The following is a 15,011-nucleotide window of genomic DNA, read 5'->3' on the forward strand; positions in this document are numbered from 1 at the left end:
GTGCCATTGGAGCGCTAATGTATCTTGCTAATAATACACGACCCGATATATCATTTGCTGTGAACTTACTAGCAAGGTATAGTTCCTCTCCAACCAGAAGACATTGGAGTGGAATCAAACAAATTTTTCGATATCTTCATGGAACGGTTGATATGGGATTGTTTTATCCCTATGGATCCAAGTCACAACTAGTTGGCTATGCAGATGCCGGATACCTGTCTGATCAACATAAAGGGAGATCTCAAACAGGATACCTGTTCACATATGGTGGTACAGCTATATCATGGAGGTCCACGAAACAGACGATAGCAGCAACCTCCTCTAATCATGCTGAAATACTGGCGATTCATGAAACTAGTCGCGAGTGTTTTTGACTGAAGAGTCTGATTCAATATATTCTGTCATCATGTAGACTAATTGATCGTAAGATAGCTCCAACTGTCCTGTTTGAAGATAATACAGCATGCATTGCTCAACTTAAAGGCGGCTACATCAAAGGTGATAGAACAAAGCATATTTCTCCCAAATTCTTCTTCACTCATGATCTTCAAAATCAAAGGACAATTGATGTCCAACAGATCCGCTCAAGTGATAATCTGACAGATTTATTCACAAAGTCACTCCCAAAATCTTCTTTTGAAAGATTGATACATCAGATTGGGATGCGCCGATTTCGAGATATAAAATAATGTCGGCAAGAGGGAGAGACTGTACTCTTTTTTCCTTGGTCAGGTTTTTTTCCCATTGGGTTTTTCTTAACAAGGTTTTTAATGAGGCAGTCCCCATCACAAAGGATATTGTACTCTTTTTCCTTCACTAAAGTTTTTTCCCACATGGTTTTTCTTTAGTAAGGTTTTAACGAGGCAATAATCCTAAATGGTCATCCAAGGGGGAGTGTTGTGATAAGAATGGGTTATCACATCTTATGTGGATGCCCATTTTTCATAAGATAGAGTTTTCCAAGGATGAATGAATTTAATGTAGTTTGAAAAGAGAAACCTTGCACATGTATAAATAGGAACATAGGCTGAGGCCTTTGAACACAAAAAAAAAGCAATAAAATAATTCTCTCTCTCTTTTATGTTGCAATACTTCTCTCACTCTCTTTATACTTCTTTATATTTTATATTTGTTACCTCTTCCTTGTTTATTTATTTAGTTATTTTATAACAGTTAGAAGCAACTTGAATAAATCAAGGAAAATATTAAGAAAACCAAAAGGATGGTACACAACATATTCTATGAAAAAAGGGATGTTAACAGTTTCAATATGCAAAGTTCGGCCTTCAGGATGAGCAGTTTTTACCTCACCACCCAACCACCAAAAGAAGAGAAAAAAACTTAAAAGTAAAAGAAAACAAAAACTAAATACATTAATTACATTATCACAAAAAACATTCACATCTGAAAACAACACTTAATCACCAAGCAGGCAAAGTGGTTGCCTCATGCTAAGCTCCAGTTTGAGTGCAGGAAATTGTTCCAAATCATGGGAAGCACTTAAAATTTTCTGCAAACGATGAGAATTCACAAACTGGAAATTAAAAGACTGTAACATAGGCATATGCAAATATAGCACTTTTAAGTCGGCTACTATATTATATTAAGGGATAGGTGCCCTACCTTCCTGGTGTGAGTGACTCGCTATGATTTATGCTACTAACCATTTTTGTTATTCTTATTTCCTTCTTTCCCAGCTATCTTATTGATAACATTAATTTTACCGTGTTTAAGCCGCAACTCTAGCATATCCCAAAAAACACAAATAACTCAAGAAATACGGTTTCATAAGAAACAAATATTTACCAGTGCTGCAAGGTGTGCATCTTGCAAAATATTTCCATCAGCTTCCAATCTAGCAATAGGAAACTCTGGAAGATGTCCAGATTGTTTCTTGCCAAGCAAGTCGCCAGGTCCGCGTAGTATAAGATCCATATTGGCAAGATAAAAGCCATCCGATGACTGCTCCAATACTTTCAAGCGATTTAGGCTACTAGCAGCTGATGCTACTAGTATACATTTTGATCGTCTCGTACCACGTCCAACTCGTCCTCTGAGTTGGTGTAATTGAGCTATTCCAAACCTCTCAGAATTCATCACAACCATCATGGATGCATCTGGAACATCAACACCAATCTCAATAACTTGAGTTGCAAGAAGTATCTGCAGTTCTCCAGTTCTAAACTTTTGTAGTGTTTCTTCCTTTTCATCACTTTTCATTTTTCCATGTAATAAACCACAATTATATCCTTGAAATTGACTTGATATAACTTCAAGATCAGCAGAAGCAGCACGAAGCTGAGGAAGTTGCTCAGAAAGTTCAATAATTGGATACACAAGATAAACTTTCCCTCCATCTTCCAACTCGTCAAGCATCATCTGTCGTAATCAAACCAATTATGCCTGTTATACGAAATAAAAATGTACTTTACAACTAATTGAAAATAGGATACACTTGAGGGTGCATTGTGATATAAATGACAAGAAACACTTCTGAAAAATAGTGGACCAGATCATAGTATATCATAGAGCTAGTGAGGGGTTAACATTTTAGGGATTTGGAAGAAAACCCTTATTCTATGACTTCATCTCATTTTTCTAGTGTGAGAATTCTGGAGACTATATAGGATACCTTAAATAGTCCAGAGTTGAAGGAATATGTAGTTGAGAAGATGAAAAAATTGGGTAAAAGGAGAATTGGGATGTAATTAACCTGCCTAAAGCAGAGTCTTGTGCACTGCAATAGGCGTTTAATGAGACATATGATTAAGATGGGACACTACAGTGATATAAAGCATATTTGATAGCAAATGGAGTTAAACCAAACTAATGGGATCCATTGTCAGAAAATTTTGCACCAATAGCAAAGCTCAATAGTGTTAGAGTGAACAAAAAAGAAAGATCTGATTTCATATTGTGTGGAAGAACTTGTTTTCATCTATGAAGTAGACACTAGTACCTTATCAGATAAAGGTCTATTAAAGCTTCGTCATCTAGATTTCATTCCATAAATTATAAAACTAAGGTAAAAAACGGCGAAAACAAATTAAATAACATAAGATGTGAAAAGTGTGTGTAGGAGAGAGAGAGAGAGAGAGAGAGAGAGAGAGAGAGAGAGAGAGAGAGAGAGAATCTTATATAGAAAAGGACAGTCACCTTGTACACATCTTCAAATCCCTTCTCATTTCCTTCAATGGTATGTGTTTCAACAGGAATTCGTCCTGGCGGTAAGTCGGTTATCTATGATGAAAGAAGGAAAGATATTAAAGTTTGCAACAAAAAGTAATTTTACACAAAAACTAAGACAACATATCATTTTCCTAGAGGCCCCTTTCTCGATTTTATATCACTTCCATTGGGTAATAAAATTGTGGATGAATTCAAGGGAATACCAATCATATACAACATTAACACGAATAAGGTAAGAGTAAAAGTAAGACCTGATTGACAAATCTTTTAGCCCCATACTCAGCATCACATGATACAAACACAGTTTAGAAATAATAGCTTCCCAAAACAAATAGTAAAATGCAGAGTGACAAGCCTTAATTGATCATCCAGACTTGACTACAATTACAACCCCACAGTAGTTTCAAAACTGACAACAGAGATTAAAATCCCAAATATAATAGCCAAGCCCATGAACTTCGTAAGATTAAGATGAAATATAGGACTGGTACGAGGAAGTGATAAGGTGCCACAAAATGTTTATGCGGGAGAGAGAATACAAGACAATATATGATGAGAACGTGAACTCTACTCCAAGAAGTTAGAGTACACAATAGATGAATAGTCCGCAATGAAATATGTTGCAAGTTTGCAATCGATTGTGACTAATCCAGATTAACTGCTAAACTGTCACTAACGTTGCCTGATGCCCTATGCCATGTGGAATAGCCGCATCACAGTAAATGGTATCTACTAACGCCATCTAACAGGAATAAATATTGTCTATAGATATTTCAAACAAATTCAAGAAAAAGGGTCATTGTTCGGGGTGATCGAGAGAATACTAATAACAGAGACAAAAAGTACCTGTGTCAGAGACATATCACCATATAAAGCAAGTGCAAGCGTCCTTGGGATAGGAGTAGCAGACATGGCAAGAACATGAGGAGCCATATAAACATCACTCTTTGAGGACCCATCTGTAACAGCTTCTTCCACGCTCGAAATTGAAGATACATATAACTGAGAGAAGGTTTGGAGACCACAACAATAACGTTAAACCATGAAGGTAAAAGCTGTTGAATATAAAAATGATTTGTGTCTTTACCTAATAGCTTAATCCAATTAGAGAGAGTATTCAAGATATGATATATCGTTTTGTAATTAACAACACCACCTCCTATTCTATTTGATTAAGGATAATATCCATACTAACTTGTAAACCACTCCTACTTAGTAAATTCTTAATGTTTCAAGGGGGTGGTTATTATTTGTGAAGAGAAGTACGCATAATATAACCATCATAAAATCCAGAACGGTGAGAATTGAACCACCTTACTATTAAACCTTCCTCTTTGAATCACACCAAAGCGATGCTGCTCATCCACCACAGCAATACGTAAGGCTGAAAATTCCACTTTTTCTGCTATTAAACTGTGGGTTCCTATGACCATTGAGATTTCCCCATCCTGGATACCCTGCAACACCATAACTCAAGATATACTAATAAGAATTCAAAAACTTAGCAACAAGGTTTGGATCACCACATAAGTAAATTGAATTTGGAAAAGCCAAAAAGAATCTAACCTTGCGAATCATCCGTGATTGTTTCAGTGGGGTTGAACCAGTGAGTAAAGCAACGGTTGGTTTGCAGTTCCCCTCATGAATGTTTTCTAACAAAGTAAGCATGTGTTCATAATGCTGGATTGCAAGCAACTCAGTTGGAACCATGAAAGCAGCCTAGTTATCAGACGAAAAGGCCAGATATTATCATGTATTAAATATTACAATTTTCTATAAATTATAAACAAAACAGGAAGAACCCTACAAGTAACAGAAAGCCAGCAACCAAAATTGTGATACAGTGTAAATCTAACAAGTATGATGCAAAAGAACAAAGGTGACCTACCTGAAATCCAGAACCAATAACCTCCATACATGCTAGAAAAGCTACCACAGTTTTCCCGCATCCAACATCACCCTGAAAATGTTAGAAGATATTAACAGATGTGAATAATCTGTGCCGCAAATCAATAAGAAAGGCTTCTGTTTAGAATTAACATAATAGATGCTGTTATTGCACCAAATGTTGGCGACACTACAGTTATGGATTCTCATTCACTTAGTAATGCTACCTTAGGTAATAATATATCATCTTAAGCTACACGAGAAAGAAGAGAGCTATTAACAAGAGTGGAGCATGAAGAACAGATTTTGCAGCAAGGATAGGCAAAGCTAGAAAGAAGAGAGAATTTTCTAATTTGGTTGGAACTAGGATGATGGGTGAGGCAATATTAGGAATGGGCAAGGCTCCTTTAATACATCTACATATTAGATTGTGGTCTTTACTTATTTTCTAGCACAAATTTGTTCACCTTTTCATTAGATATTGTAGTTATGTGACCAATGAATACATGCTTGGAGATTGAGGATGTTCCTTTCCTAAGCTATCTGAATCAACCTTTCTCATATTCCAGTATTCGAGAACCCCTAGCTTTGTAAACCATCAGGAAAGGAATCAGATAGGAACTGAGATATAGCAGAATTAGGGATTTTATTGATGAACTAGGGATTGTGATTTCCCTTTATTGAAATACACTGTTGGATCTAACCAAATCTAAAGAGAATTTCCCTCTCCTAAACTAACAAACTGAACAGATTTTTCTAACTGACCAGAAACTAACTAACCCCTAGTATTTATAGGCAGCAGCTAGGCCTAGCCTTACTGCTCCTAAACCTGCTAAACTAGCTTAGAAGGAACAAACAAACCTGTTTCTACCATTACTCCCCCCCCGGGCCCCCCCGGGGACAACCACCTTGTCCTCAAGGTGGATCTCCGAAAAGGAGCTCCAATTGCTCCACTGCCTCCGGGACGGCTTCGTGCTCCAACCAACCCTCCTTCTCAGCCTCAGGTTCCATAACCAGCAATTTGAATTCCTTGTTCTTGCACACATGCGCTGCTATGGTTTATTGCAGAAAAATCATTTGCCTTGTGCCCGTTTAGCTTTGTACTCCTCATTGCTAAGGTGCTGCACTCCCGGCCGTTTCGGAGGCTCCACCCCTACTCTGCACCCTTGCTTGCCGGACACGTTGCCACCACTGCAAGTACCCTCTTGTTAGTAATGAAGTTTTGTGTCAGAGGCGTACCCGAAATGCGTCCAGAGCATCCCGCAGTGCCATGTTACGGTTCTCAACCTTTTGCGCCAATGCCATCAATTCATTCAGCGTTAAAACGGACATAACTTGCACTCCTCACTAATCTCCAGTTTCAGCCCGTTCAAGAATAGACCAATCAAGAAGTTCAGATCGATCCCGTGCAAGGGACCTGCGTACATCTAAAATTGATCGCAGTAATCCCTTACCGAAGTCAGCTGTTTCAACTTCAACAATCTGTAACGTCCCTTGCGCGAGATCAATCAATTTGAGATGTACACAAGTCCCTTGCGCGGGATCATCAATCCGAATTTCCTGATCGGTCTGTTCTTGAATGGGCTGAAACTGGAGATTAGTGAGGAGTGTAAGTTGATTCTGTTTCAAACGCTAGATGAATTGATGATGTTGGCGCAGAAGGTTGAGAACCGTAACATGGCACTGCGGGCTGCTCTTGGCCACGGTGCGGGTAAGCCGATGACACAACTTCGTTACTAACAAGACGGTACTCGCAACGGTAGTGACGGCTCCAGCAAGCAAGGGTGTGGAGTCAGGGGTGGAGCCTCCGAAACGGCCGGGAGTGCGGCACCTTAGCAATGAGGAGTACAAAGCTAAACGGGCACGAGGCAAATGCTTTTTATGCAATAAACCATTCTCAGCAGAGCATGTGTGCAAGAACAAGGAATTCAAATTGCTGGTTATGGGACCTGAGGCTGAGGAGGAGGGTTGGTTGGAGCATGAAGCCGTCCCGGATGCAGTGGAGCAATTGGAGCTCCTTTCCGGAGATCCACCTTGAGGACAAGGTGGTTGTCCAGGGGGGAGTAATGGTAGAAACAGGTTTGTTTGTCCCTCCTAATCTAGTTTAGCAGGTTTAGGAGCAGTAGGGCTAGGCCTAGCTGCTGCCTATAAATACTAGGGGTTAGTTTATTTTTAGTCAGTTAGAAAAATCTGTTTAGTTTGTTAGTTTAGGAGAGGGAAATTCTCTCTAGAGTTGGTTAGATCCAAGAATGTACGTCAAAAAGGGGATTGTGATTCACAATCCCTAGTTCATCAATAAAATCCGTAATTCTGCTATATCTCAGTTCCTATCAGAATCCACTTAATCTATGATAATTCTTGTACACCACTACACACACTCCTACAACTTGATCAATGTAACTGTTGAATTATGTGATATTACAATATTTTTAAAAAGAAAACACCATTCATAGTCTAACATGTACTTATTTTTCAAAATGAATGTTACATTTCAAAATTGGGACAATGAACTATCAACTTTAAATCAACAGTTGGTTTGAGGGGATTCAGTGTAGGCGAAAATATTGAAAGGAGAAAATATGTCAAGACAATGAACCTCCTAAAAAATAATAGGCCACTCCAAGTACAGAAAGTAAATATTTTCCTAACTACAGAGATAAAACAAAAATAACTAGCCAATCAGAACATATCAACACTGCTCTGCTGTCCTAAATTAGTTTTATGCCAGCTTGAAAAGAGGAAAGGTACTTAAAATGTGTTAATAGGATAGGAAGCAAATGAAAAATGAAACAGTTATAAGGGGATATAATATTGTTCAAATACAAAAGCAAGCTAATCAAAATCACAACCTGCAGTAGCCGATTCATGGGAACTGGCCTTTTTAGATCCCAAATAATTTCTGAAATAGCATGTAATTGACTAGATGTAAGAGAATAAGGAAGGGCTTCCAAAAATTTCTTCGTGAGATCAGACCATTCCTCTGTACACACAGCATTACTTTCTGGTCTTCTATATTTATCTAGCAAACCATCCTTCTCTATTTGTGTACCAAGACCTTCCAGCATTTGGAACAAGCGTCCTAACTGACAAAAGACAATAAGTTAAAGCCAAAAAAGGAAAACAACATATACAGCAAGCAATGAAATATAACAAGAAATCAAAATAGAGAGCAAAAACTATCTGGCAAAGAGCAAAGAAGCAGAGCTGGTTAATTATGGGATTTCAAGCATGGAAAAGATGTTTAGCCATATGTATGGACATGCCGTGTTACACACCCACCAAGAATAACAGTAACTTACAAGTGACTGCAATAATTATTTACATATTATTTCTTGTAAGTAGAAAACAACCAGAGGTAAATGTAACCAAAACAAAAGAATACTTCTAGAACTACCCACTAATAATACTGGAAATAAAGTTAAACATATAACTATATTCCTCACCTGCAGGTAAAAAAATTCATCAAATATAAGTCTCTTGCGGGCCAAATCAGCTTCATTTATATCTTTCGGTTTATGGATTGCAAAATATGCCTACATTGTTAACATTAATAAATTTCAAATAAACCAAAATATGAAGAACAGATGTGATCATAATAAATCAGAAAGCAGAAACTAATTACCAGTTGTTATTTTTCAAATAAAGAAACCATATAACATATGACACTCCTTTCCAAACCTAAACCAGCACAAGACGACATAAAATACAGAAAATAGAGAGAACTGTAAACCCTATTATCAAAACTACATAAAATCCGTACAAGAATACATAAACCATATTTTCAACCTTAGTTGGAATACACAGATTCAGCACATGCTTTTCTCTCTCCCAACATCACGTTTCATCTTTCTCTATATTTATTTTCCTATATGATAATTTTTTATCCATAAAAGAACAATAACACAATTTATCAGAAGGCATTGCTGAATATAAATCAAATCCCTAGAGGTGCCTAAAGTCAGATTTTCGTATGGCAGCTAAGCAAAGTCAAAATAATACATTTTAATTGAATAAAGAATTCAAATGCTTACATCATGAAGACTTAACAGTCCAAATTGCTTTGTTATGTCTTCAGGAATTGGATCAATATTGCTAGGTAAGGCTTGTAAAGCTCTGCAACAAAAGAAAATAAAATGTTATTCCATTTAACATATCGTTACAAAGCATTTAATGTCACTTCTTTGGATAGAACATTGGAATAAACCATACTTCTAACTTAGATAAAATTTAGGAGAAAAATAGAAAAAGAAATAGATGCTCATGCTACATTTTCTTGGTCAAAATGCTAGGCATACAAGTTTAAGGAAAGATTTTATTTAAAACAAGAAAGCTACATGATAAGTAGTTCAATTACGATAGGAATGGTAGAGTTGGTATATGAATTGTTGAGCAGAAGCAACCTAAACCAATAACAGGCATGTGATTATATGGCTCAATCTTTTGAGACCTACTAGTGTTCTTTTGATTACTGTTTCTTAAAATACTTGATCTTCTATATTTGTATCTTTTCCTTTTATTGTTAATAATTTTTTATGGAAGAATAAGTATATATTGCTTACCAAAAAAATAACTTTTAAGGATAAGATTGTAACAAGCATTTGAAGCACAAACCTTGCAATAATGTCCCTGAGAAGAGTTGGTTTCAGACGACCCTTTGAAGGGTAAATAGGATATGGTCTCTCTTTAACACAAAAGGAGAAATCATTTCCATCACCAAGAACATCAATATTGTACTCTCTCATCTCATAATGATCTTTAGCACGCATAGTCCTGACCTACGTTAAAAGCCAACAATTATATCTGGTGTTACAAAATTCTAAATAAAAATAAAACGGGATGAAGTAAAAGGGTTTATCATTGTTCAAATAAGGAAAAGCAAACTTACCAACAAAATATAAATTTGAAATATTACAAATATAGGGCATGACACACCATAACATAGGTAGTAGTGCTAAGCTAGAAGGTTACCCTATTTTCATGTGAGGGGCTTGGGAACAGAGTTTCTTGTATTTTCAGGTGAGCATGCTGGTAAGTAGAGTGAAGAGATATTTCAAGGTTAACAAAGTGAGATGCAACAAAAGTTGGAAATGGGGATGGGAATTTTACATGGGAGAGAACATGATTGGTACCAATGGAAGGAAGAATATACTTATTTCCCCATGTAGGAAGTACATGCAGAAGTCTTCAGGCAATTTCACCAGGGATGGGATAGAATCTCTATCATCTTTGGCCTTAGACATCAGACATTTGTTGAGTTATTGCATCCACAACCATGCCTATGGATTCATGATGCTTATGGGTTTGATTTTATTAACATCGTTGTGGATCACCTCACCAGATATGCCCTCTTTATACACCTTCCCCACCATACAAAGCTAGAGAGGTGGCAGCAATTTTCATCGACGAGGTGGTTAGGTGCCATGGATCCCTAACAAACATGGTCTCAAAAAGAGAGAGGTCAAGGGTTTAGCTCAACCTATCCTAAGTTGTATGGAAACCTATTTAAGAGCTTAACCGACACCAAACCCAAGCCACAGCACAAATAGCTCAATTTGTATAATACCAAACACAATTACAGCTAACAAACCCCATTCTTTTAAAGCATTATATGGATAAGGATACTTTGGTGTTGCTTGGTAGTTGACAAACTCACCTTGCCACTAACACATGCTATATCTCCCACTTGATACTTTTCTTCAAGACTTTTAAGAAAAGGTTTAAAAGTAAAACGTGTGCCACGAAAAAATTTCTTTAGATGCAAGTAAATTGTCTTCTCTTGCCCACCAATAGCATTGCCAGTCACATGCTCTGAAACTGATTCATTCTCTGCAACCTGACAACCCACAATCACCTCAAGAAATGAAAATGAACAATTAGCTCTGACTCCCCTGCAAAAGTGATATTAAATCATGTCAATACCTACCTGATTCAAACTTTTTACAAATTGCCATTTTTATGCAGATTCACATCATGGGAACATGCAGAACACAATGATGGAGTAATGAAAATAATGATCTAAAAGTTTGAGCATTATTAACTAGCAAAGTACAATCAAGGAATCAAGTTAACTAATTTCCGAAATGAAGGATCACAAGCCTCTCAAGTAGAAAAGGGATGGAGAGAGAAGAGAGCATCCAATGAAGAGAGAAGAGAGCATCCAATGTCTCCCAGCTTATGTTGGTTCATATGTGATTATTGCATATCAAAAATAGTTTTGGCAACATTTGAAGGTAAGAGAGGACTGTAGTGATTTAATAATGGTACTGTTACAGTTGAACTTTTAATCCTATAATAATTATATGTATGTGCTAACTAAGAATTTTGGTAGTACAAGTGCAAAGTGAGATGGAACAAAATTATTTCAGACATGCTTGATACCAGATAAAAGGAAAGATGGAAGACAATATGCAACCCATTTTCCTTATGATAGGAACTTAAACGTAACTCATTATCTATTTCCCATGTTCTCAATATACATCTACTCTAGCAAGCACAATAAGGGCTTCTTGAAAGACAACAAAAAAATAAAAATTTTAATAATGACAAATGTATCTACACCCATCCCAGACTCATCTTTAATATTATTATTCATCATCAAACTTTGCTTCATTATACATTATGGCTGTGTAAGATCACTTTCAGTATTTGCAAAGCTTGATAGTTAGCAAAGTCGTGTAGCTAGCCTCATTCAACTAATAAAGCAAACACCTAAACTGCTGATGCCAAGATAAAAGAATGCAAACAAGCATAAATGTGATGAAGAAATGAAATAGAGGATAGTCACCTTGAAGATAAAACTTTTCCAACAAAAATTAAATACTGCCCGTCATCAATTTTGGCATGTGCATTTTGCAGATTAGCATATGATCGAGGGAAATGTTGCAGCAATTTCCGTAACTACATGTAAAGAATGACACTAATGTGAATTATCTTAGCAAAAAAAAGTCCAAAGAACTACTAGCTTTCCAAATTCAACAGTTTAAGTAACCCACCGTGTGGAACCCACAGTCATCTAGCTGTCGATAATGCCTCTTACTCAATCCAGGTAAGTAGTTTAAGGATTTGTCAAGAAATAACTCTCTAGGTGTAAGATTAGATTGTGACTGCTGCCCCACTTTATTTTGAGAATCTTCCTCCATGACTTGATGATCCAATTTTTCTTCATATGTTGGTGACATTGAATGACATGTATGAGAATCTTCTTTACTTAACTCAGATGCTGATACACTAGAATCATTAAAGTACAAAGAAGGCCATGCCTCAGGGACAGTACTTTGCACCCACCTTCCCTCCGAAGAATCAGCAAAATATTCTTCGAGATCTTCTGGCGATATAATGCCTGCCTTTTCAGAGTATAATGTGGTCCCATCATACAGATCCACTGGAGAAGCACTACCCAAAGTAATTGATGGAAATCTCTTACATATCAAGGAGATGTCAATATCATCTAAAGCATCATTTTTGTTCATTTCAGATTTTTTTATCCCACTTCCATTGCCAGTTAGATTTGGAAGGTTATAATCCATTATAGCGAATACCTGTACCAATAATGAGTTTATTCAAAGATAACACGTATAAACAAATTATCAAAACATTCTTATCTGGTCAAGCTTTCAAATGAATTCACTATTACATACACATGGATTTTATCAATGACATAAAATTTGTAAAAGAATGAAGATCACCAAAATAAGAACATGAACTTCCAGCAACAGTTAATGCAATAGTACATGTGACTAAATGAAGAAATTGGAATCCCCTGCCTTGTGGGAAAAGGCTATGGCTCTATGCTGTTGTTTGATATATTTAAATCTACTAATCATTCCAATTAATAGAAATATATATTTGATGAAGTGAAACAACATGGACAAAAAGACCTCCAGTTTGACTTAGCCAAAATATATAAGCAAATCAATTATATCATTCACAATGGTTTATGTAATAATTTGAACATCACAAACACGATTATGAAATTAAAAGAAATGAACAACCACAGATATTGCCGGATTTAACATCAATGTTTACCTAAACCCTATCTAATAACTAGAACACTTCAAGACAACAAGCAATAAGAAATCTTGATCATTAATAATGGAAAGCAAAAAGTACTCAAGATTCAAAAGGCAGGAACAAAAACATCAATCGAACGCAATAAAATTCATCACCTAAATTGACAGACAGTTGCGTGCACAAGCATTCATTTACCTTATTATGAAACTTTGAACTGCTTTTTATACCATGTTGGTCTATCTGTGGAGACTTCCCCTGTGCCAACTTATGCTTTTGTCGATAACATATTTTCGAAAATTTTAAAGAGAGAAAACTACTACACCTGCAGCAAAGTAAAGGTAGCATCAAGTCAAACCATGAGTTTTCAACTTTCATATGAATACTTATCCTAAGCTTAACATTAAACAATGCACCATACCTCATTCTTCTATTGAGAAAGGCCAAACACCCTTCCATGCCTTGAAATACCATAAGACTTCTCATAGCGATGGAATCATAGGATGTTACAAGCTTGGAGAGGCAAGCAGTTGAATGGGCAGTGTGCATGGGGGGATTGTATCCGGTTGAGAGGAATTGGAAGCGAGAACTAACTCGTTGAATTTTATACCCCTGAAAATCATACACACATCCAGGGTAAAAAACGCATCATGTTATGTATTTAGTTAAAAGAAAGTCTAGAGGGCCAGCATTTTTATTAAAATCTGGCCACCACTTAACCAGCAAAAAAAAAAGTGAGTAATTCCACACCATTATCTCACACCATTAAAAACACTAATAATGGCTAATTAATGTAATAATAAAAGAATTTAAATTTTTATCCTCACTTCTTAAAAGATTAGACAAATAAAATTATTTGATTAGATTACACAAATAAAAAGACTTGCTTATGATAATATAAAAGACTTTTGAGTAAATTGCACTTAGTATCATTGAGGTTTGTTTGAATTGCATTCCATCGAACAACATATTGCAGCAAGTAACATTTTAGTGGTTGGAATATCCACCAAGAAAACGGAGCAATACACATTCTGAGTGACATCTTGCGGCAGCAAGGAAACCAAGGAGAACACCATACCATACATGCTCAACATTTCACAAAGCAAGTAATGAAATTTACAGTTTTACACTTCTAAACAACAAAATTATATCAATGGACACCCCAAAAGAGAAAACCATAAACTGCTTTATCACTCCCAATAATTAGCTTTCTTTTTGCTCTCTCAAATGCCTCATTTTGCAAATTTAGAATTTTTTTTTCCCTTTTGCATAATTTTAGCAAAGAACCACATTCAGAGATGAACACAAACATCGTGGAACCGTTAATAAAAGAGAGAAGTTTTGCTCACTTTGAACAAGAAGAACCGCCACTGACATGGCTGTTCCACCCGCCCGTTGCACCCAGCGAGTGGCTGTTCGCTGTCTCCGGTAGAGAGCCAGAAAGAATGGGCAAACAGACCAACTAATTGGGAAACTAAATAAGATTTCTTCTTTTCTCCACTTTAGTCACAGTGGAATCTGTTAGCACGTTCAGGCTTGCAAACTCCGGTGTTCCCTCTGGCTGCTAGGCACCGCCGGTTCGTCGTCGTTGCCGTCTCAACCTCCGCCGGAAGCTACTACACAATTGAACACAACACACAACTTTATAGCCCCAATAACTAAATAAGGTGGAAACTCATACAAGTTAATAATCGAAAGAAAAACTATGGGGATCATTAATTTTATTGTATTTTGTCCAGTATGTAACCAATAGAAAAAGGTAAATTATTGGATAAAATTTTACACCAATCTCACGCCATTAAATTATTATTGATGATTAATTAATAGCTACCAATCACAAATATTATTGACCTCCTAACATTGTTCTAATCGAAAATATGATAACTAAAATTTTTTATTAAGGCCCGTCTTAAAAGTTTTAAAAAGGT

The 15,011-nt window shown here is 36.4% G+C and overlaps 1 protein-coding gene across 2 annotated transcripts; it reads right to left on the minus strand.

Annotated features, from left to right (window-relative positions):
- Positions 1–1,223: 1,223 nt before the first annotated feature.
- LOC130961539 (ATP-dependent DNA helicase homolog RECG, chloroplastic) lies at positions 1,224–14,734 on the minus strand. Of its 2 annotated transcripts, XM_057887475.1 has the most exons (17): positions 14,433–14,733; positions 13,505–13,695; positions 13,282–13,408; positions 12,069–12,614; positions 11,861–11,973; positions 10,730–10,964; positions 9,688–9,851; positions 9,108–9,189; positions 8,520–8,609; positions 7,926–8,159; positions 5,078–5,149; positions 4,756–4,908; positions 4,503–4,646; positions 4,036–4,191; positions 3,157–3,240; positions 1,807–2,379; positions 1,224–1,510 (listed from the first exon to the last, which is right to left on the minus strand). In XM_057887475.1, the coding sequence occupies exons 2-17, from the start codon at positions 13,630–13,632 to the stop codon at positions 1,418–1,420; spliced, it is 2,994 nt and encodes a 997-aa protein (XP_057743458.1). In that variant the 5' UTR covers positions 13,633–13,695; positions 14,433–14,733; the 3' UTR covers positions 1,224–1,417. The 2 variants fall into 2 exon arrangements, with proteins under 2 accessions (XP_057743458.1, XP_057743459.1); XM_057887476.1 differs by lacking the exon at positions 1,224–1,510 and having other exon boundaries at positions 2,173–2,403; positions 14,433–14,734.
- Between the last annotated feature and the right edge of the window lie 277 nt (positions 14,735–15,011).

This window comes from Arachis stenosperma, chromosome 2 (genome assembly GCF_014773155.1).
Source record: "Arachis stenosperma cultivar V10309 chromosome 2, arast.V10309.gnm1.PFL2, whole genome shotgun sequence".
Taxonomy (NCBI): domain Eukaryota; kingdom Viridiplantae; phylum Streptophyta; class Magnoliopsida; order Fabales; family Fabaceae; genus Arachis; species Arachis stenosperma.